The sequence below is a fragment of the Nelumbo lutea genome, chromosome 4 (assembly GCF_056320005.1).
Source record: "Nelumbo lutea isolate HS-2025 chromosome 4, American lotus-T2T, whole genome shotgun sequence".
Classification (NCBI taxonomy): Eukaryota; Viridiplantae; Streptophyta; class Magnoliopsida; order Proteales; family Nelumbonaceae; genus Nelumbo; species Nelumbo lutea.
This window is the reverse complement of record NC_142687.1, coordinates 91,027,369-91,052,558: the sequence shown is the minus strand read 5'-3', so window position 1 is coordinate 91,052,558 and position 25,190 is coordinate 91,027,369. Positions and strand designations below refer to the sequence as shown.

Genomic DNA, 25,190 nt, shown 5'->3' with positions numbered 1-25,190 from the left:
CGCACGGCAAAATGCTTAACTCAACTTGTAAAACTCACCCTTTCTTCATCTTCCACACTGCACGGAAACTCTGCCAAGTTATCAAGTGTGTATTCCACATATTCATCATCATCATCATCATCATCTATTGAGGTTGGAACATGTGGGCCATAGGGATGACCGTTTGAGAGTTCAAAACTAATCAGTCCAGAAGATGATGTGGCATTGTCAAGTTCGCCATCTTTTTGCTGCAATAAAATACGATATTTTAGCATTAGTTATTTTGGAACTTCGAAATAATGGGGCATTAGCACTCTGGCAATAGAGAGGTCAGTGGCCCTGGTGGTAGGGGTGTCAATGGACCGGTTTTGGATTGGACCCCATCCAAACCAAAATCAATTTGGACAGATTGGACAGACCAACAAGACACATTTAATTGGACCAGCCCAGAGACTCCAGACTTAGTGATCCAAAGTATTTATTGGATCGGATTGGACCTGGTCCATCCATAATTTATATTGGATTGGGTTGGATTGAGCCAATATCTGGTCCTTTGATAGAAGATAAGAATATAGGTGTCAATAGACCAGGTTTGGATTGGAATTAATCTAAATTAAAACAAATTTGAACAGATTGGATGGTCCAGGCATTGAATTGGACCAGTCCAAAATGGTCCAAAATATCCATTGGATTGGATTGGACTTCATCCATTTGTAATGGACTCATATTGGACTGGATCGGATTGGACCAAATCCAGTCCAATTGACACCCCTACCAGGCACCAGTTCATCAAATGGTGTGCCAGATTCTCTAGCTAGGCAAGGGGTTAACAGGGAGCAATTGTATTTGGGGTTTATTATTTAGATGTTATTGGGACAAAGATATGAGGTTGAGTAGCTACCGGCCTACCACTAACAATAACCAGAATTTTTAACATCTTGTAAATACTATTCTTTATCCACAATCAACAAAAGTTTCTCACTGTTACCAATAAAAAAGAAAAGCAGCAACGTACCTCCAGTTTAGATTGGTTCTCTTTAGAGGGAATGCCAGAAGGGACCTGAGCAATTTCAAGGAGAACATAAGTTAGTTCAAAGATGTCAGCATCAAAATGAAATATTATACTTTTCACTGCTCAAGGTATTGTAAATCTAACCTAGTCCACTTATTCATCATCATCATTATTGTTATTGTTTTTGCAATTTACAAATAACTATAATTTATAGACGCACACACCAACTGCATCAAACTTGGGCAGTTAAACATGGGTAGAAATCTTAAAGATGCCCAGCCAGTTGACCACCAAACCTATAGAAATACTTACGTGACATATCAGGCTATGAAGGGTATCAGTCCTGTTGGAGAACTAAACCAAATTGGCTGACCCAGTCAAATGGATGTAATCTAGAAGACACAACCAAGTTGAGGACAACTCAACTTCTTGCAAGACAAATGTGAGTTGCAACCATTAAAAACTCTGTTCTTCATGATTAAATGTGCTAGAATTATATTTATGTAGGGGTGTTCACAGGTCAGTTCAGTTCGGTTGGCCTACCGAACCAACCTGGTCAGGTTGGGGAGTTGGTCACCTGAAACTGACACCATTATTGAAAAACGGCCAACTTGGGTTGATCGGTTCAAAAGATTTAAATTTAAAAAAATAAATTTACAATATAAAATATTTTAAACTAGGCAATATTGGAATTTTCCTGTTTTCCCATATTAAAAAAAATAACTTTAAAATATAAAATATTAGCATATCTATGGCTGGGTTGGGTCAGTTTACACATGACCAAACCAAAACCGACCCGACCTCTCAGGTTAGCATAATGGCTGAAACAAAGCAAACTGAAAATACTAGAAAATTGACCAACTTGGGTCAAGTTGGGTTGGGTTGGTCGGTTTGGTCGATTTCATTGGTTTGATGAACAGCCCTACATCTATGACATCATTCTATTAAATTCTTTTGACCCAGATATTCTAATGACTTGACCAGGCACAAACACATTATGTTTCACCGTCGAGACAGCTTTTGATTACTATGATGTGACCTGTTTGTTCAAGGTTTCATGCTTGCACTGCTTCAGGCTGGTTATTCTAAACCTGGATAAGGTCTGAATCTACTTTGGATTATGCATCCTCAAGCACAACATAAACTTATTTTCAGAGTACAAGAATTTATCCCAACCCAGGTTGGCTAATCCACAGACAGTGATACTGATTTTGGTTTTGTTTGGTTTGGTTTGTACAACTGCCAACTAAATTCAGCTATGACCTAATCAACTTCCAAGCTCTAGCCATAAATGATATAATAACAAAATCATTATCTCCTTACAGGAAAAAAATTATGACAAATATAATTTAGCAATAGCCTATCAAAAAGAAAATCTAACATATCAATAAGTTTCTACTTTGTTCATAAGGTATATACATGTACATTTGTAAGCTTTTCACAACCAGAAGATTTCAGCCAATTAAAATTGTAAAACCCATGCTTACAAAAATAGCATTTCATATAATGCATCAAGGAAATTGAAGAGGGTGATAGGTGATTAAATCAATCTAAGCAAAGCCAAAAGGGCAATTAAATCAACCTAGCATCTTTGATAGTTTATTTCAGTCTGTTGGAGTAAATGGAAGAAGAGAAATAGGTGTATTTTTTAGGACAAATACATGTCAAGAAGAAAGTTATTGTTACCTCTTAACACAGAGATTGGATGTTTGCTCATTCAGAATTCAATGGGATTAATAGAGAGGGATTTGGGGATAGGCTCTGGTTAACTGCAGGGTTAATAAATGGGAGTAATTTTGCATTTACGTTATGCAGTTGTTTTGACGTGTGTTTCTGGCTGCACCATGGGGTGAAATTTCTTCACCAGTGCTCTGAATTTTTTTATTTTAATCGAATTTTGCTTTTTAGTATAAAAATAATCAATTTTGCATCATGAAGTTGCATTTTCTGAGAAACAACCATTAAAAATAAGTAATAAGATCAACTTTGTCCTTTTACTAACTCAATGTTGTTAAGTCCATGGATCTAGAAATTCATTTTAGGCATTAGAACTATCTCATGCTCATTGAGGATTAATTTTAGTCATGTATGTAACTTCTAAAATCAGAAGTCATAAGAGTCATAAGAAAATTTTTACCAACCTCAATCCTACTCATAGGCCTTCTGGAACGAAGTTGTCTAATGGCATCTTCTGTGGTGCTTGGCTCTAGTTCCACAACCAATAATGAACAAATAAGAGAATAGAAAAGCTTCTATAAAGAGTGCTGGGCAAAAACAAGAACTTAAAAGAAAAGATACATATGGTTTCTCAGTCATGCCTTTAGATGCTTCTGTATAACCATGACTGTAGTTTGTATATCCTACTCCATGAACTTTATGCCAAATATCCTGTAGATTGAATCATCCATTTTGATTGTGATTGAAACCCAGCATCTAGTAGTTTCAATTAAATAAAATAAAATAACATTCAACCACATGCATTCAGATTCAGTTTACCTCATCATAGTAATCATGAAAAGTCAAGTCATTTCCCTCAGCTTCCTTTGGAGGTTGCAAAACATTATGGAAGAAGATGGTTATAGAATCAAAGTAGAATTGAGGGCGTGGAGAGTTGTGATCTCCCTCAAATTTGATGATATTTTTGTCTCCCTGTTGATTAAAAAGTCAAAAGTCAAGCATATCACAAAAGAATATCTATGAAATATTTAGAAAGAAACCACCAACGTTTCCACTCAAGCATGGGACTGCAAATAAATTTGATAATAGGTTTTACTTTCTTTGTTTATTTGTACTGCAGAAAATGTAAAATAAAACCTGAAACAAAATAAAATAAAACCCAAAGAAAAAATGAACCAAAATCTACAATTTTCTCATTCACACCCATGTATTTGTACTAGTGCCAATGAAATTGTAGTGCAAACAAACATAGTCTCATGGCAGATAAACTAGGAAGCAGAGAACGACTATGACTATTGGCATTTTATGCTTGAGGGATGCCAAGATGGCGTATCATTATTTTGTAAGTTGTAAGTCCAGCTGATTCTTGGGATTATATTTCTCTGGTCATTTACTGCTTTCCTCAAACTATTGGATGCCTTTAGCAGTACTCCATGAGGGATTAAGTAGAAACAAAGAATTGTATGGAGACCAAATACTTTGACCAAATTGTGGGGGACATAGCAGACAGGAATACATCATTTGACAATGTAAACAGGTTAAAAGGGCTGATAGGAAAAAGATTTAGAGGTTTCTTTTCTTTCTTTATTTTATTTTATTTTTGTGTGTGTGTGGAAAGGTTGGAAAGAGGAAAGGAAATGCCATTTAGTTGAATGAAGAAAGGATACTTTTAAAAAGAGCAGGGCGTCCTGGGAATCAGAAATATGAAGCATTTCAACTTGGCACTACTCTGAAAGTGGCACTCGCATTGGCATTTCATTATTGACTGTTGAGACAAACAACTTATGGAGGCAGGTTGGGGTGATCATGAGCTGGGCTGGGCTTACAACTTTAAATATATTAAATACATATAATATTTTGAATTATATATGCCATATTATAAAATTACACAAGCACACACATAATATACATAGTGTGGGCCAAGTCAGGCTAGAAATGATCATCTCTAGAGGCAGATAATTGAAGACAAATCTGGGCTGGGATACAATGAAGTGAGGATTTCTTATAGCTTCTTGTTATGGAAGGGAATAGAAAAATCCTTTTACTGTTTCAGGAAAGGAATAAAATATAAGGTAGGAAAGGGGGGCCAAGTCAGGTTTTGTCTTGACAGGTTATGTGACAGCAGACCCCTAAAGGAATTATACCCCTCACTCTATGTTCAGCTTTTGGAAAGAAATATAATGGAATAGAATCATTTTAGAAGTGAAAAAAATTAATAAGCAACAAAGGAAATGATACTTGCATGGATAATAAGCTGAAAAGAAAATTTCTCAAAAGAAAACAATATCTAAAATACTTACCACATAAGCATCATATATACGATCAGAGTGGTGGGGCGGAATAAAATCATCATCAATGGCATGGCCTATTAAAGCTGGAACAAAGCAATTCTTTGCTACCTGTAGTTAGGAAAGCAAGAATTATTAAAAAGACAAGTTTTGTAAAGAGAAACACAAAATCAAAATAATAAACTCCTCAAAAAAGAAAGGAACATGGGCAGTTCCTTCTGTTTTTCTTCCTCTCCTTTCGTTTTTTAACCAACTCTTCTTGATGCAGGAGCTCAAGAGTCCAAATTGGACTTTTCTGAATACTGTTATATTTTTAGACAGTAGAGGTATTTTGGTTTCTTTTTATATCTTCAGCCCATAAGTTTGGCTTATCTATGCATATGACTATTGAATTTGGAGGTTATTTTCTGCTTGACGTTGGGTGAATGATTCCCAAAGAGCAAGAATTTGTAAGAACCTTGACACTTAGGAATGTTTCCTATTCTATGTTACTCTCTATCCCTTCCAAGTTTTTGGAATTCAGCCACCAACAATCATCACAGACTTGGAAAAAAGTAATTGACAACCATTGTTCAACATCAAATAAAGCAAGGACCAAAGTATCAATAAGCGCCAATACCAAAATTTGGGTATCGGTGCATGTCGATAGACTGAGATTTTTACTTTTCAAAAACCCCAAACCCCTAATATTTTGGTGTATCCATGAGCCTCCATGACCTTGGATACAGATACGATATGCCTAACACAGGCAATATCACATCAATAATTTAATCCTTGAAATAAAGGACTAAATTAGTTTTATGTAGGTCTTGAGAAGTAGAGGGTCTAAGTGATCTGAAGCCCAAGAATAATATCTTTGCAACTGCTTTCCCCCAATTACATCTTGTTTGTTGTACTTGTTTCCAAAAATAATGTCATCCCTTTCCATTCAAAAAGTCCAGAAATTCACTGCAGGGATCAGACACTAAATATTTTCCCTCTCTTATTTAGACTGTCAATATGCTAGTTGGCTAGGGTTTCTGTGGTAGAGTTGGGAAAGACAAAGAAGATGTTTAGGCAGTTCAGGAGTGTCCAATGGTCAATTTCCCAATGTAGGACCATTACCCATATGCTAAATTACCACCACAGAGAGGGAAATAGTTCCTACAGAAAGTCATTAACATCCTTCTATTTATCAGTAAGCTAAATTACTAACAAAGAAACATGTTTTATATTTTACAATACTTTATCTTAAAAAAAAAGCTTACAACTTTTCCCAATACATTTGATCCCTTCCCACCCATTGCTTCCACAAAATTGTTTGCTACCCTTTGCACCCATTGAATCCTACCTCAATGCCTCTTGTTAGCCACTTATTTTTTTTATTCACCAATTTGAAATATCCTTCAATAATAGAATGTTGATGTTCAAACTTCTTGTGCTTTTGCACATCTTCCAATATCGTCGTAATCTCTTGGGAATTTCTTATGCCTATTGGGACCAAGTAGAGATGGGGCTGTCAATGGGCCGGGTCCGACCCAACGGACCCGAACCAGTTGGGCCGATTCTTGTTCCAGGAACAGGAACCAATGGGTTGGTTCCGAGTCCAGATATAGTGTCCCAATTATTATCAGTTCGGAACCGGTTCTACCTAGTTCCAAACCGATTCAGAACTGACCCGAGCTATATACATGTAATATATATAATATATTAAATAAATTATATATATAATATACATATAATATATAGTATAATATTTAATATATACTAAACCTATATATTTATTTATTTATTTATGTATTATAATCGGGTTCATAGGGTCAGGCCCGATTGTGCCGAGAACTGATCGGTTCGGTTCTAGGTCTAAAAATTACAGACCCTATCAGGTCTGATTCGGTTCCAGGTCCTCAATATTTCAAGTCGGGTTTGTTCCGATTCTAACTGGTCCCAGCCCAAACCCAACCCTAGAGGTGTAAATTGGGTCATGCTGCCTACAGTCCAACATGACAGCACATGGGTCATGTTAGGCACGGCACGATTGTGTGAGCCACATGCCTGCAATGGGCCGAGTGCAGCCCATCCGAGAAACTAGCCATTGGGGCCCTTGGGGGCCCCAAACAGCTAGTTTCAGCTTTTTAGGGGGGTTTTACAGAAATACCCCCTTAATCAAAAGCTACAAGCGTATAAACAGCTATATAGGGGAGGGGGTATTTATGTATCTTGGCTTCAGGGGGAGAAAAAGACAATAATGCCCCTCCAATAGCTATATCCTATATAACGGCTAGATTGGGATTTTGGGGCCATTTGGGTAAAGTGATAAATGACTTTATAATGACCAAAATACCCTTCCAACAACTAAAAAATGGCTAGTTTTTAAGGTATTTTGGGTAATTGAATTATTTTCAATTCCTACAAATAGCCCTATCCTTAGTCTCTTCTCATCACACCAATTCAGCAATTCTCTTCTCAATTCTCATACTCTCTTAGTCTCTCATCTCATACAGTCTCATACTGTCATACACTTGGCAATTTAGGAGGAGGCTTTGAGGCTTCAACCATTGAAATCAAGTTGAGATTCTGAACCAATAATCCGGCCATCCAAGTGCAATTAAATTAATTTTTATTTTTTAGAATTAAAAAAAATGGTCGGCTCCTCCTCCCGAAACCAATTCCCCAACATTAAGCTCACTAGCCCGATTTGGAAAATATTTAAAGGGAAAATTCCTTATCACTACCCTAAACTTTAGGGGTTGTCTCAAGTCAGTCCCCGAACTTCAAAATGTGTCTTTGCAGTACCCAAATTTTCAAAATGTGTCTAATAGGCCCTTGTCATTAGTGGTCCATCAGTTACTTTTGAAAATGTCAAAACTACCCTTCTAAAGAAGACATTGTTCATTGTCTTTTGCCTTGAGACTGAGGACAAAAATCATAAATTCATTTTGCAAAGAGAGAAATCATGCCCAATGCAAGCCGATGGCAATCAGTTGAGGCAACCCTTGATCCCCTTCACAGAGAAGATGTACAGGTTCTTGGCACTTGTGTTATCAACACAGTTCACCATTGTCCAATAGACTAAGCAGCATTCGAAAATCGGAACTTGTTGCTGGCCGCAATTAAGCTTATATAAGCATTACTTCCCATAGACCAGCAGACAAGGCGGAATTAATTGGATTAGAAATTGTTTGTAAAGAAACAAAAGACCAATTGTTTTAAATGTTATCAGCATCATTTTGGTCCATGTAAGAGTTCAAGTGAAACCTAGAATCATTTTTTTTTAACCAAACCAAGGAACCTTTTTCAATTATTGTACACATTATGAGTTTTAAGTTGTATTTCGTCATTTCTACTATATCTTGAGGATAGAGAAATAACTAAGTGGCAAAGGAAAAAAGAAGATAAATGGCAATTTGTCATTTGAAACCAAAAGCTTTAGTCTTTAGGTATTCTGAACTAACGAAAGTAACATGGAGACCATACAACACCCTTGAAGGAATTATGACAAAGGCTTCCTGTTTCATGTTGGAAATATTCACTACCACGAGCTCCAAGGTTTCAGACTTCTCGTCCCGAACGAAATTCGTAACATACCCATCGTCTTCATTACCAGCAAAATGGCTTCTCCTTCCGGGTATGAAGCATGACTCTTCGCCGAACCTCTAGTCACCATGCATGAACTTCCTTACATGTCCAGTCTCCAAATCAACCTTGGCAAAATCAGAGCATTTTGGCTATTGCTAGGTAGACATATCGTGTCTTCCGGCCGAGCAGTTGCTTATTGACTTGCCCAGCTTCTAGATTCAACCCTGGCACAATTTCCCAACAACTTGACTCAATGATTGTCAAGTTTAGCTGAATTTCCGACAGCACACTGAGCAGCGCCTCATCATGGTCGCTGAAAACAGAATCTGGAGGAGTCATGTAGGACCCTAGAACCTTGATCAGTATGTCTCAATTGCTAGTTCTCTTCCCAAGAATTCCACAAATGGAAGCAAAAATAGTTGGTGTTAGTGTCGAGTATGTAAGGGTATTTATGTCTTTATGCTTGTGTTTAGGTGCTGATGTGTAAGTTTATGTTAGATTTAATGTCCCTAACTTAAGTAGGGGAATATGTGACTTTTCCATATTATTTTAGTAATATAAAATATATCTGGCCGAATGGGAGAGTTTGCTTTTTCTCTCATTCGAACCAGAATCTTTTCTCCTTGTTTCTCTTCTGCTCTTCTCCTTTCTCTCTTTCTCTCCTCTCTCCTCTCTCTCTTCCTTGATTGTTATCAGTCTAACAAGCAGACCGAACACTAACATGGTATCAGAGCCAAACTGAGCAAATCGGATCTGCCCCGAATTCTGTTATCTGCACACCCAGCCCAGGGTTTTCTCTTGTTTTCTTTGCCATCAGTTAGAGATAAGGGAAAGGGCTGAAAATGAGTGATCACCCTCTTCCCTTGGAGGTTTCTATACCTCCAGTTGTGGTGTTTGTGGTCGGTTGCTGCAGTTTCTAAGAAGCCCTCCCCTAATCGATGAAGAGAAGAGGGTTGATTCGTGTGGTGCAATGGGTGTCTTGTGTGGCCTGATTTCCGGGTGATCAGGTAAGATGTTTTATGCATTTTTTCTTGGTGTGAATCAAATGAGAAATCTATTTCAGACTGTATGGTGAGATTTCCGATTGTAGTGTGCTAGGGTTTGTGCACCCTTCAATGTGATTCGAAAGGGGGGTGTTTGACGAAAGCATGAAAATGTATATCTAAAGTGTGCTCAACAATTGACATTTGTAAAATAAAGAGCTTAAAAATAATATTTTTCCATAATAATTTTGTAAATGTCAATTTTATTATTTGTGCAATTTTTATGCTGAAAGAATTAATAATTGAATGGAGGAAAGCCCAAACATAGGTCCAAGAAACCTAAACCCAAGTTCCATGACCCAAGTATGAGTGTTGATTCGTTTCCCGCTTTACCTGAACAGGGTCCGGTATTTTGGGCATAGCTTTCTCTACAAGTGTCGAAATTCAATGATTCTTGAGACTATGGACAGCTAAGAGATAGGGTTACAATTCATCTGTTGATAACTTCCTCTAAATCAATCTCTATCCAGGCGAAAATTGGGAGATAAGACGCGGATCCGGGCTGAGCAGATTGAGGAGCTTGGCAGCACAATAAAAATGAAAAATCTGACCAAAAAGGGGGACAACTTCTAGAGGTTTTTTTGGCATTATTTCTCAGCCTTTCACAGAAGAAAAGAGGGGAGAATGACGTCCAAGCGCGGCTAAAGCTTCAACAAGGCTAGGGAGGATCTTCGTCGATGAGTTTTACTTGTTATTTTACTTTAATTTCTTGAGAGATTTCAATGTTTAATTTTGTTCTTGAGAGATTTCTTTTATTATTTTGATAAATTCAGAAGTTATATTCTTCAATTTCCATATAAGATTAGTCATGCTCTTTTTATGTGCAATTTGTTAGAAAATAATTGATTGGGTAGATTTATTTTATGGGTTGATCCTTGACTACAATACTGTCAAATCTGATATATTGTCGTTCTTGGGTAGCTTCTAAGAATAGATCATTCTGTTCTTCATCGAAAATTAATTCTCTCGGAACAAACACTTGTGTTCTTGTCGTTGGCTTCAAAGATATTTTCCGATTGTTTGTTTGGGATGTGAAACTTGCAATTGAGTAATAAATAGGAATCAAAGTCGAGATCAGTTAAGCAAATCGATCAAGTGAATCTCGAAGCCTTGTTCATCACAATACTACTTTTCATCTTTTAATCATCATTACTTTTATTCAAATATTTTTGCTCTTCTTTTTATTTTTAGAAAATTATTTTTTCTAGGTTATTCACTCTTAGCGATAACTCCTTTTGTTGGTTTAATCAACTTCTTTGTGGATTCGACACCTAAAGCTATGCTTCAACAACCGCTCAGCCAAGGGTAATAATTTTAGGCGAGACAGTGTTCCTCAAACAGTGTTGTGAAGTTTTAGGCAGTCATGGAGTTCGGTTTGTGGTGTAAAGAGTGCAATTTGCAGCAGTAGTAAGTGCTGAAATCAGTGTATAGTGTGATCTAGTGTGATGGTCCCTACTAACTACCTGAATGTTCAAATGACCTCCATTTAGCTGAATGGAGAAAATTATGTACCTTGGGCCAAATCCGTAAAAGTCTTTCTTAAGGCAAAGAAGAAGGTGAATCACATAAGGGACGAAAAACCTTCCACCGGTTCTCATGAGTATGATGATTGGGAGCAGGCAGATGCACAGATCATCACATGGTTATGGAATAGTATGGAACCCAAGATTAGTGTAAATTTCATGTTCCTTGATACTATCAAAGAAGTGTGGGACCATGCTAAGAAGCTGTATTCGGGTCAAGACAACACAACCAGAGTATATCAGTTGTACCAGGAATACTTTAATCTACAACAGGGTAATCAGAGTCTTGAGGAGTACTATGCTAGTATGAGAAACATTCGTAATGAATTGAATGTTTATCACCCCCTCACTTCTGATGTCAAAATTCAGCAACAACAGAGAGAACAACTTGATGTGACTCGGTTTTTGGTGGGGCTGAAATCTGAATATGAACCAGTGCAGGCTCAGATACTAGGAGGGTCAGCTCTCCCTTCCTTAGAAGAGGTGTTTGCTCTACTCAGGAGGATTTCCATTGGATCTACCGAGAATCCTAATATTTCCGATAGATCAGCCCTAGCAGTATCCAAAGGCTGTGGTGTTAGAGGTGGAGCTCGGGGAGCTTAGTCTGGCTGTAGTGGTAGTAGTGGACCTACATATAACCGTGGTGGTGGTTGTACTGGAGGTCGAGATTCAAGGGGAGCCCATGGCAAAGGACGTAGTTCGGGTCCAAGGAGATGTACACACTATGGTATGGATGGACATACCATTAATTATTGTTATGACTTGCATGGTCCACCTACAACTTGGGGCCAATCATGCCATGACCAGTGACAATAGCTTCAGACAGGAGAGCCATTAAGCCGATCAGGTACCTCCTACATCCATAGATGTTACTGGGAAGGAGATGATGAGTATTCCCCGTGACGAGTATGAGAGGTTAGTACAAGCCACATCTCAGCAGAACATGGCCACTCTCGCACACTCAGGTATGGCTTGTCTGGCATCCACACCCCATCCCTGGATTATTGATTTCGGAGCCTCCGATCACATGACTGGAACTCCATGTGTGTTTTCTTACCTCTCTCATTGCCCAACATCACAATCTGTTACACTTGCTAATGGCTCCACATCCTCCATTTGTGGTGTTGGTAATGTTGACCTAGACCCTGTATCCCTATCCTCAGTTTTGTATGTCCCCAAATTTCCTTTTAATCTTATGTTTGTTAATAAGTTGACCAAGTTTTACCCCTCTTCGTGTGTTTTTTAGGATCTCAAGTCAGGGATGAAGATTGGTGGAGGGCATGAAGCTGGTGAATTGTATTATCTTGATGGTGGTGGAAGTATGTCAACAGCTCTCCAATAGTCCCTCTCTCCTCTCCAGTGGCTATTTCCGAACTCAAAAAGGGTATAAGTGTTATCACCCTAGCTCTCGGCATTCCTTTGTATGTGTTGATGTTACTTTCTTTGAGTCTACTCCATTCTTCTTGGGATCCGGTGATGTTTTTTCTTCCTCATCACCTCCTCCCCTTCCTCTTCCAGTTGTGGACTCTGTTCCCCTTGTTCCCGCAGTGACCAAGTCTTTGCCTCCGGTGCCACCACCTGTTGAACGACCACCGATCCATCACGTGTATACACATTGCCCACGTGTACCGGCACCTCATCCAGTTTCATCATCATCGATAGATCCGACAGTTGTTACCACACCAGCCCCGACCCCAGTATCTAATCTTGATCTTCCCATTGCCTTACGGAAAGGTAAGCGTAGTTGTACCCTTCATCCTATTTCTAATTATGTTTCACTAACTCACCTTTCCACTTCCCATCGCCAGTTTATCTCTTTGTTATCCTTTGTTGTTATACCTAAGGATGTCCAGGAAGCCCTTGCCTCTCCAGGATGGTGTCGTGCGATGGAAGAACTCACAGCTCTGGCTTATAATCATACATGGGAACTCACCACTCTTCCTCCTGGTAAGCAGGTTGTTGGCTATAAGTGGGTTTATACGGTTAAGTACTTATCTGATGGTAGTCTAGAGCAGTTGAAAGCTAGATTGGTTGCCAAAGGGTATTCCCAAACCTATGGTATTGATTACACAGACTTTCTCCCCGGTTGCTAAGATTGGTTCAGTTTGTGTTGTGATTTCTCTTGCTGTGATGTATGATTGGCCCCTCTATCAGCTTGATATCAAGAATGCCTTCTTGCATGGTGATCTACTCGAGGAGGTCTATATGGAGCAACCACCAAGGTTTGTTGCTCAGGGGGAGGATGGTAAGGTGTGCCGACTACTGAAGGCCATTTATGGGTTTAAACAGTCTCCTTGAGCATGGTTTGGCAAATTTAGTGAGGTAGTAAGGAAGTTTGGTATGAAATAGTGCCAAGTTGACCATTCTGTCTTCAGTCATGACTCTCAAGTAGGGAAGATCCTATTAGTGGTGTATGTAGATGATATTGTCATCACCGGGAATGATAAAATGGGCATTGACAGGTTGGAGATCTTTCTGCAGGAACATTTTCAAACAAAGGACCTTGGTAAATTGAAGTATTTCTTGGGGATAGAAGTAGCAAGGTCCAAGCATGGTATTAACTTATCTCAGAGTAAATATGTTCTTGATTTGCTTGAAGAAACAGGTTTGTTAGGTGCTAAACCAGCCGAAACTCCAATGGAAACAAACACTAAGATGAGCAGTGATATGGGTGAAGTGTTTGAAGACCCTGGCAGATACCGGCGGTTGGTAGGTAAACTGAACTACCTAACCATCACTCGGCCAGACATTTCATTCGCAATTAGTGTGGTAAGTCAGTTCATGCAAAAACCTCTGGTTCCACATTGGGATGCGGTTATAAGGATTGTGAGGTATTTAAAGGGGGCTCCTGGTCGCAGTTTGATATATAGAAGTGGTGGAAAACTTGAAATAGAATGATATATTGATGCTGATTGGGCCGGTTTTGTATCTGATAGGAGATCTACCACAGGCTATTGCACTTTTCTTGGGGTAATCTGGTGACATGGAAAAGCAAGAAGCAGACAGTTATGGCAAGAAGCAGTGCAGAGGCAGAACATAGAGCTATGACACATACTACTTGTGAATTAGTGTGGCTAAGGAACCTTCTACAGGAGATGGGATACACTGTTGATACTCCAATGAAGCTCTACTGTGACAATCAGGTTGCAGTTTACATTTCCTCTAATCCGGTGTTTCATGAGAGGACCAAACACATAGAGGTTGACTATCACTTTGTTAGAGAGAAGGTGCTGAGTGGAGTGATAGACACTGCATATGTCAACACACAGAACCAGTGGGCAGATTTGTTTACTAAAGGGTTGAGTCGGGGGAGAGTGGACTACATATGTAACAAGCTGGGATTATATGATATATATTCTCCAGCTTGAGGGGGAGTGTTAGTGTCGAGTATGTAGGGGTATTTCTGTCTTTGTGCTTGTGTTTAGGTGCTGATGTGTAAGTTTATGTTAGATTTAATGTCCCTAACTTAAGTAGGGGCATATGTGACTTTTCCACATTATTTTAGTAATATAAAATACATCTGGCCGAATGGTAGAGTGTGCCTTTTCTCTCATTCGAACCAAAATCTTTTCTCGTTTCTCTTCTGCTCTTCTCCTTTCTCTCTCTCTCCTTCTCTCTTCCTTGACTATTATCAATCTAACAGGCAGACTGAACACTAACAGGTATCTCAATCCAATGAATTCTTTACGCATCTCTATCATACCTCGATAAAATTGCGAATTGAGATGTCTTGTTTGGGTCAAAGACTACCGGGGATCTATCGCGAACCATCTTGGAGAGCTTAAAAACAATTAAAAAACCAAGGGTCATAAAAAAATTTATAAAAAACGCTTATCTGATATGATAAAAGACACTTCATTCAATACAACAACAGTAGCAGCATTGGATGGAGCCAGGAGCGGGCCCCTTTCTCATGCATCATGAAGGGAGTGGGGTTCTCTTCAATCGGGTTGGGAGGATGAAGCCACTCGAGTGGTGGAGGATGTGAAGAACCCATAAATTGAATGGTTGTAATGGTGACGACCTCCTTGGTAGAAAAGGCAGAAGACAACAAACAATGTCTATTTTGGTTCAATCTCAAGGTAGAAGACAATGAACAATGTCTTCTTTTGAAGGGTAGTTTTGACATTTTTAAAAGTTTTAAGTGGCACATGTCATCATGTGATACAGATAACTGATAGACTGTTAATGACAGGCACCTATTAGACACATTCTAAAAGTTTGGGTATTGTAGAGACATGTTTTGAAGTTCGGGGACTGACTTGAGACAATCTTAAAATTCAATGTACTGATCAGGAATTTTTCCATATTTAAAATAGAGGAGGTTGAGGGGAAGGGAAAAAGAGTCGTTTGCCAAAAATGTAGGACTAGCTTTAGCTTTAGTAGAAAGGGTGGTACTGGCCACTTGAGCAAACATTTGCTCTTCCATGAGAAACAAGAAAAAGACATCTACTTCAAAAATTTGATGGATGTTGAGGATAAATTACAAGACAAAGGAGGGCATGACACTACTACACCTGATGAAGCAGATGATTAAAGTCAAGGAGATGGAGTATTTTTTATTTTGTTTAAATTATTTGTTATTTTCTCAACAATGTAATTTTTTATTTTCAATTTGTATTTTTTTATATTTTAAATGAAATAAAGTTCTTATTTTTTTCAATTTGTTGTCCATTTTGTATTTTGGTAAGCATTTTTTTTTTCATTTCTTTGTTAGATTTTTTATTTTTTCAATTTGTTCTCAAAGGAAAGTTAAGTATTTTAATTTTACTTAGCAAAAAAAAAATAAAAAAAAATCAAAATGACAAAAAAAAAACAACAGAAAAACAATCTGGGCCTTTCTGGCCCGGTTTGGCCTGGGCCCAAGGCCCGACCCATAGCCCGCTCGGCATGGCCCAAGCCCACCTAACCCAGACCCACAACACAACACGGCATGGCACGGGCCCATGCAAGCCAGCCCAACACGACCCAATTTACACATCTACTGGACCCATTGATAGCCCCAAGTACAGAGTAATAATGTGGCCCTCTTCATTTCTAAAAACACCACCCACTCCTGAGGGCCCTGGATTTCCCATACTATGACCACCAAAAATTGAGTTTTATAAAACCATTTGCACGTGGTGTCCACACTACACTAGTCAGATCCTCCTTAGACAAAGTCCCTACCACTTTCCCTTCACTTCCTAAATATATCATCAAATGTGCAAGATGAAAAGCTCTCCAAGGATTTGATCCATTGTGTCACCTTTATATCTATGCTTTCTATAACTGCCTCCTTGCTTATTTTCTTTTCATGGAATATTCTTGCATTTCTATCTTCCCAAAACTGTCCAAAAAAGAGCAGCTATAGTACATCTCCACATGACTCTCCCCCTTTTCTTATGCCAAACAAACATTGAAGGAGCAAATAGGTCTTGCACACAATTTGTAGGATTCCACCAACACCCAAAAAGAGGAAAACCAAACCCACATAGAAGAAACAAATGGACAGGAGATTAGTAAATTATAGCAAGTTTCATCATTTGCTTTGCAAGAACAAACCAAGGGGAGAGATAGCATGAGAGTCTCCTTTTCTGTAGCAAGTCACACATGTTAATTTTTCTACGGAAGACCTCCCAAGAAAAAGCAGAAAATGAGTCTACACCAAACCTCATTAACTGGAAATGGCTGCAAAGTAAGATGGGGCTGAGTCAATACCTTAAGGAAAGAAGCACAAGATAAAACAAACCTGTGGGATAGGGAGTCCAAATTCGACCATCAAATTAAGTGGGTCCAAGAACACACTATCTAGGATATGTAAGAGCCCAAGGACAAAAGGAAGTTCCGAATCCCTTATATCCCTTCTAAAACCCAAGTCCCAACCAACACCACTGTTAACTGATAAGGACAGACCCACCCAAATATATTCCCAAAATTTGACTCTATCATCCCTCGTAGTCCTCTCAGCCAGTCCAACATCCCATCTATTTTCCAGTTTCCCATGAATGTTTACCACCACCCTGTGCCACAGTTTATCCCTATCCATTTGTAGTCTCCTCCAAAGCCATTTCTCCAACAATGCCACATCTCTGATCAATAACACATTTCATTAATCAATCAGAAATATTAATTACAAAGAGGGAGATAAACTTTCTTATCTCCCCCAACTGAGGCTTGAGCCCCCATGAATAGGAATTAGAGTTATAATTCAGCCCAGAACATGGATGACCTCGCCACCCCTTGCTTAGCTAACCCATCAGCAAATGAGTTAGCAGATCTCTTCACCCAGATGAACTTAATTTCCATGTCTTTAACCAACCACCTAAGCTTTCTCCTTTCATTGCTGTAATTCCATAACCCAGTATTGTCTTCATTCAGCCACATTTTACAACAATACCATATTTCCCTTTTCAATACTTCTTATTCCCAACCCCCTTGCCTCTTGCATCTACTCACTGCTTTCCCAATTAACCAAGTGATCCTTCTTCCCCTTCCCTAGCCAGCTAGCTCCCAAAAGGTCTGTCATCATTTTTTCAATTTTCTTTCCCACTTTTTGCAGAATCTTAAAGATTGACATGTAGTAAACTGGGAGATTTGCCAAAGCTGACCACATAATGGTAATCCTAGCCCCCAATGAGATACACCCCTTCTTCCATGTAGCTAGCCTCTTTGTAACTCTTTCAATCATTGGGATCCAAAAGCTATGATCTTTTTCCCTATAGATTAGCTTACTAAACAGATCATCTAGGGATGCAAATCAGGTGCCCAACTTGAAGAATTTCAACTACATTGGGCTCAGGTTAGGGTTTGGGCCCATTGAGAATTTGACAAATTCCTAACCCAACCAGACCCAAGTTACACCCCTAACATCAACTATTAGGGTAAGCAAGAAGGGGGAGAGGGGGTCACCCTGTCTAAGCTCTCAACAAGCTAGAAAAAAAATCTACTACTGACCCGTTAACCAAGATTGAGTAATCACAAATCTAGAGGCAGCCCAAGATCCACTTGCACCACTTTTCCCCAAAACTCACTTCTTTTTGGTAAGTAAAGTATCATATTTCCATTAGCTTAAAGATTGGTTACATGAGTATTCCCTGCTGCCTCTCCGAACAAAAAACACATAAACTAAGAATGTTAATACAAAAATTACAGTTGCACCCGGAACAAAGTTTCCCTATTTGTCCCTTGTTTTGCCAAGACAACAGCAAATGCATTAGCTGATCTCCCAGCCCACTGTATTGTTACAGACATATTCCTTGTCAGCCATTTGAATTTCTTTAGCTCATTTTTGTGGCCCCGAGCGACATTCTCTGGATTATTCAACCAGTCCACCACTCTGTCTTAGAGTCCCCTTCAACCAGAAGCTGCTCCACACCCACTCTTTTGCGAGAAGTATTCCTTGTATTGCAGCTAACAATTCTGCCCGGATAGAGTTCCCAACACCTTATGGGCCAGAGTAGAGTAGGACAACCTCTCCAGCCTCATTCCTCAATACACCCCCCAACCCAAAGGGCCCTAGGTTGCCCTGATTACTCCCATCAAAATTCAGCTTCAATGAACCTTGAGGAGGGAGGCCCAGCTTGTCAATACCCGTACCCTTGAGGAGGAACAGCTTGCTACTGATAACCAATTCCTCCAACAGTCAGTAAACGAGAAGTGGTTAAACAATTCCAAGAGAAAATACCAGTCTACCATATTGTATGCTTTCTCAACATCAAGCTTATAGATCAATCCATTAGCAACAAGAATTTGATTTGTAATTTATCCATCCTGTACAAAAAGCACCTTGATTGGCTGAGGTGATGGAAGGAAGGACCTATTTTAGCCTTAAGGAAAGAACCTTCACAACAATTTATAAGGACTAGCCCTAGGTAAGGTATTAGACACTAGTCTCTTCCAATATTCCTCCTAGTCCAATGTCACAAAAAACCTAACTAGTTTAGAGAAAATTGGATCACTTTAGATATTGGACCATGTAAAGCTACAATGAATATCGGGGATCTCCTTGATTTGAAAAGAATTAATAAACTCATTGAACCTCCTCATACTTGTGGTAATTTGTTGCCTAGGGTTATTTGTCTCTTGAGATAGAGAATCTCCCAATTAACTCTTCCTTACACTCCAAACTCTCATTCTTCCATATGGCCAATCTGAAATGCCATTGCCCAGATGACTCTTCTAGAGCTCCACAAACTCCTGATCCATTCGTTATCAATTTTGCCAATTTTGTTTCCTAGATCAGGACAATATCAAGTTTCTATTTTATAACCACTTCCCTAATATCCCCCTCCTCGCACTTCCTAAGCCTCTTATATTCCAATTAATAGTCCTTATTTTAGACACCTTTGTTCCCCATCTTCTCTCCTCCACCTACTCTTCACTTCCCCTTCTCCGTTGTCCTATCTGACTAAATTCCTTATCACAGTCCACATTTAATTTTAATCTTTCCACATCACTCTTTTTTTTCCTTTTTCTTCTTACCTGGAATCCCATCTTCTCTGCAAAATTAGTCACTTATTCATCCCTCTCCCCCCCCCCCCCCTTTCATTTTTTTTTATTCTATCTTTCCTCAAGTGATGCTTTCTTCCTCTATTCCTCTAATAGCATAAATTCTTCTTGCAACCTCTACATATCCTTCAATTCCTTGGCCTTCAACTCCTCTAACAATGTACTTCCTTTCCCCTTCTTCACCAGCTTCCCTTGGATTATTTCCTTCAATCCTTTCCTTCTGAACCATCTCCAAATTCATAGTATTTTTAGTGGGCATTGTTTGGGATGTTGAATCTACAACAGGCAAGGAAGAGTGATTAGTATCCAAAACTCAATTCACACAATTACCACGACTAATAGGTAAGTATGTTGTTAGGGCTAAGTGGGCTCCAAAGCCAAATCCTGAAAATGGGGTTGTTGATGAGCTTCCGTGTGTGCTCTTTACAGGTTTCTATTATTGAAGATAAATTAGTTTTATGATGTTTTCTGAGTAGATGTTCTATGTTAGTTGTTAGATAGGAGGTGGGGACCACAGTAGTTATGTGAGTCCAAACTTTATTATGTTTTTTGAGTGTTATATATGCTGTTTTATGTTTTGCCGCCCTATAAGGGCATAGTTGTCATTGCACTGTTCTATTATTTTAGTATAAATAATAAGTGAAGGGGGCGACCAGATTATTGCTCTCTTTTCTTTCAACTTCTCTTCTTCTCTTCTTCTCCTTCTCTCTTCCTTCTCTCTTCAAGAAACTACTTTCTTTCATATTTTCTAATTCAGCAGATTTCTACTTGGTATCAGAGCATCAGCTAGGGTTTCTTGAAGCATTCTCATGCGGCCCTAGACTACATGAAGTAGTAAAGGGCTGATCGATCTGCTATAGATTGCCTAGTTCTTGGAGTTTTTGGTGGGATCTAGACATCAGGAAGTTGATCTACTATTTGGCATCAAAATCAGGAAGAACTGGAGTACGGGGAAGAGTCCCAGAAAAGTTGGACCCTTTGTTTTTTATCTGATCTTGGGCGCCCACGTATTGTTAATTTTCTTTTGATTTTTTGAAGAGGGCGGTTTGGTTTCTGAAATTTTCTAGGCCTCCCGGAGTCATTGATTCACTTTTCTCTCTGTTGAGAGGCGTGGGGAGGAGAGAGATTTCCCTCCAACTAGGGTTTTCTTCTTCCGGAAGGGTTGGTTTCTGTATGTGTGGTATTAAATTATTTTTTGAAGGTCTCCGATCTATTTTTTTCTTACTGTTGAACTGTTTGAAGTAAAATGGAGAGTTGGAATACCGAGATGAAAACTACTGGTACTGTGGGACTGGGTGTTGGAGGTAGTAGTGAAATTTTTTGGTCTGGGATCATTACTACAGTAAAACTTGATGGTACAAATTATTTGGAGTGGGCACAATCAGCTAAGATGGCTATTGGTGCCCGTGGAAAATTAGGGTATCTCACTGGGGAGGAGAAGAAACCTAATACAGACTCTTCCCGATGGGTGCAAGAGAATTACATGGTAATGTCTTGGCTGTGTAATTCTATGTTACCTCATATTGCAAAACATTTCCTATGGGCTAATACTGCTAAGGAGATTTGGGATGGAGTGACTAAAACCTACTCTCATAAGCAAAATGAAGCCAAAGCCTATCAATTAAGAAATCAGGTGATAAGTATGAAACAGGGAGAAAAACCTCTTGCTGTGTATTTCTCCATGCTGAAAACCCTATGGCAGGAAATAGATCACTTAGAAACTGTGGTATGGGAAAGTGTAAATGATGCAGCAACTTATCACAAACTGGTAGAGAGGAATAGGGTTTTTGAGTTCTTGGCAGGGCTAAACCCTGAATTTGACATTGCTAGGTAGCAGATTCTTTCTAGGGAGGGTGTGACACTCTCTCAGGCTTATTCTTTTGTCTCTAGAGAGGAGAGTAGGAGGAATGTCATGCTGAGACAGTCTGGGATTGACCAGCCGGCTATGGTTGGTACAACAAAACCTAAGCCGAATGGAGACAGGGGGGTAGTGAGAAGATAAGAAGGACTTGGTGTGTGATTATTGCAAGAAGCCTAAGCATACCAAGGACACTTATTGGAAGCTTCATCCAAATCTTATGCCTATTCGGATAAGAAACAAGAAGGAAACTGCAAATGTAGCCACTATAGGAGACCCTTCAGCCCCTCTCTCCCAAACTGATTGGGAATCCATTGCAGTAGCAGCAGTGAGAACAGAATTGGAAAGGTTTGGACAGCTTATGAGTAAGAAAGATTCACTCAGCTCTAGCCTTCCAGATGGACAGCAGAATGCAAGAGCCAACTACACCACTTCCTTTGCACATACAGGTAGTTCATATGCAACTGTGAATCTTGCATCCACTTCAGGTAAGGAGGGACCTCCCCGGATTATAGACTCAGGATCATCTGAGCATATGACTAATGCCCCTACCATTTTCAGTTCCTATCAATTGTGCTCTAGTAGAGACAGAGTCTCTACAGCAGATGGTTCACATATGCCCATTGTTGGGAAGGGGACAGTTAGAGTGACCAATGATATAATCTGTCCTCTATTTTACATGTCCCTAGACTTCATACCAACCTACTGTTTGTTAGTTCTTTGACAAAAAAATTGAATTGTTCTATGACCTTTCTTCCTGGTAATTGTGTTTTGCAGGATTTGGAGTCAAAGAAGATGATTGGGAGTGGTCGTGAGGTGAATGGAGTCTACCTTCTGGATGAGATTCCGAGACATCAGGGCCATCATGTTAGCAGCAGCACTAGTAGTGGGTCAGAGTTAGTAAACCAAATTATGCTTTGGCACAATCGTTTGGGACATCTTTCTTTTAGTTCTTTGAAATGTCTTTTCCCAAAATTGTTTGAGTCTGTTCAATTATCTACTTTGGAGTGTGAGAGTTGTCAGTTAGGAAAGCATTGTAGACAGTCTTTTAAACCAAGTAATAAAAGAAGTACTGCTTTTGATATTGTTCACACTATTGTATGGAGGCCATATCAAACCCCTTCCATGGGAGGATTCCGTTGCTTTCTCTTGTTTGTGGATGATTAGACATGATATTCTTGGATATATTTGATGAGATCACGTAATGAGGTTCCTAACTTAGTACGACAATTCCACCAGATGGTACTCACATAATTTGGAGTGAGAACTAAGGTTTTTAGATCAAATAATGCCAGAGAGTACTTTGAGAAGGACCTAACCACGTATCTCTTAGAACATGGTGTAGTTCATCAAAGCAATTGTGCATATACACCACAACAGAATGGAGTTGCTAAGAGGAAAAATAGACACATTGTGGAGGTGGCAAGGAGTCTTATGATGTGTGCTTCAGTTCCTGTGCAGTTTTGGGGAGATGCAACTCTTACAGCCGTACATGTGATTAACCGTGTTCCTTCATGGACTTTGGGGTTTAAGGTGCCATTTAGCCTCCTTTTTCCAGATGGAGATGTATTTCATATACCTCCGAGGGTTTTTTGTTGTATTTCTTTTGTTCACATTCTTGGCCCTCATCGCTAGAAATTGGATCCTAAGGCCAAGAAATGTGTTTTTCTTGGGTATGCTCAGAACCAAAAGGGATATTGTTGTTATGACCTAGTGTCGAGGAGCAGATTTGTCACAATGGATGTTACCTTTTTTGAATCCACATTCTTCTTCTCGAGTAGTTCTCCTCAGGGGGAGAGTTTTGGGGAGGAGAACTCACAATCTGTTCCTCTTCCTGTTTCTATGGTGCCTCCATCAGTTCAGCTAGCACCTACACCTCCAGTTTCATTACCCGAGCCACTACGGGCAGCCTCACGGCAATATCAGTGCCAGCAGATGATGGTTGACTCCACACATCCTCAACCCACACCACTCTCTGTCAGTCCTTCTGAAACCCCAGATTCGGAAGATACAGTTCCAGGTATTCCTCTTGAGCCTGTTATGTTTTCCGATGATAATGTTTGTCCCTAACACCATTGTTGCAGCTGATCCCACTGACCTTGATCTTCCCATTGCACTTCGTAAGGGGAATAGAAAGTGTACAGTCGACTGCATTTCACACCATCTTTCCTACAGTGCCTTATCACCCTCCTACCGTGCTTTTCTTTCTTCCATGGATTTTGTGTCTATACCCAAGAATGTTACTAAGGCTCTCTCCAAACATGAGTGGAAAACAGCCATGCAAGATGAGATGGATGCTTTGGTCAAAAACCAAACTTGGGAAATAGTTGATCTCCCCCCATACAAGGAGACAGTCGGATGTCGATGGGTATTCACAGTGAAGTATAAGGCCGATGGCAAGATAGAGAGGTACAAGGCAAGGTTGGTAGCAAAAGGGTATACTCAGACCTATGGTGCTGATTATCTGGAAACCTTTGCACCAGTAGCCAAGATGAGTTCAGTTCGTATTCTTTTATCTCTAGCAGCCACCTATTCATGGCCCTTGTTCCAGCTTGATGTCAAAAATGCTTTCCTCAATGGTGACTTACAGGAGGAGGTATATATGGACATTCCAACAAGCTTTTATGAAAATGTTGGTAAAGGAAAGGTGTGCAGACTCAGAAAACCTCTGTATGGATTGAAACAGTCACCTAGGGCTTGGTTTGACAGGTTCAGAGGGGCACTCATCCGTTTTGGATACACATAGACACAGTCTGATCACACCCTCTTTGTGAAGAGGAGAGATGCTTTGGTGTCAATTCTGATTGTGTATGTGGATGATATAGTGGTGACAGGAAATGATCTGGAGGAGATTGATGATCTCAAAAAATCATTGCAGCAAGAATTTGAGATCAAAGATCTTGGTGAGCTAAAATACTTCTTAGGGATTGATGTTGCAAGATCCAAGCATGGGATCTTCATTTCACAGAGAAAGTATGTACTTGACCTACTGCGAGAGATTGGGAAACTGGGGACCAAACCAACGAACACTCCTATTGATTCAAATCACAGAATTAATGGTGTGGATGGTGAATTGGTAAAGGATGTGGGGAGATATCAAAGAATGGTGGGCCGACTGCTATATTTGTGTATGATACGACCAGATATTTCTTATGCTGTCAGTGTTGTGAGTCAGTACATGCATGCACCTCGGGTTCAGCATTGGGAAGCTATTGAGAGAATACTTGCATATCTGAAAAAGCCCTCTGGCAGAGGCATTCTTTTCTCAAATCATGAGAATCTGAAGCTAGAATCCTATACAGATGCAGACTGGGCAGGATGCTTAGATAACAGGAGGTCTACATCAGGAGTGTGTACCTTTGTAGGTGGAAACTTGATCTCTTGAAAGAGTAAGAAGAAAGCGGTTGTGGCAAGGTCAAGTGCAGAGGCTGATTATAGATCCATGGCTCATGGTGTCTCAGAACTTCATTGGGTTAGATCTCTTTTGAGTGAGATTGGGGTGAAAGCAGAGGAACCTATGATGTTATACCGTGACAATCAGGCTGCAATCAATATTGCCCACAATCCAATTCAGCATGATAGGACAAAACACATTGAAGTTGATAGACACTTTATAAGAGAAAGGGTAACAACCGGAGAAGTTTGTTTGCCTTATGTGAGTCTAAACTTTATTATGTTTTTTAGTGTTATATATGTTGTTTTATGTTTTGCCGCCCTATAAGGGCATAGTTGTCTTTGTACTATTCTATTATTTTAGTATAA

At 39.5% G+C, this 25,190-nt stretch overlaps 1 protein-coding gene across 3 annotated transcripts in view; it reads right to left on the bottom strand.

Annotated features, from left to right (window-relative positions):
- The window catches only part of LOC148861759 (uncharacterized), a 55,268-nt gene that overhangs the window by 794 nt on the left and 29,284 nt on the right, over positions 1–25,190 (bottom strand). For all 3 annotated transcript variants that reach the window (XM_088985500.1, XM_088985503.1, XM_088985501.1), the window contains 6 exons: positions 4,969–5,067; positions 3,488–3,640; positions 3,310–3,379; positions 3,133–3,197; positions 995–1,039; positions 39–227 (listed from right to left, as the gene is read on the bottom strand). In XM_088985500.1, coding sequence (XP_088841626.1) covers positions 39–227; positions 995–1,039; positions 3,133–3,197; positions 3,310–3,379; positions 3,488–3,640; positions 4,969–5,067 — 621 coding nt within the window. The remainder of the gene's footprint in view (positions 1–38; positions 228–994; positions 1,040–3,132; positions 3,198–3,309; positions 3,380–3,487; positions 3,641–4,968; positions 5,068–25,190) is intronic.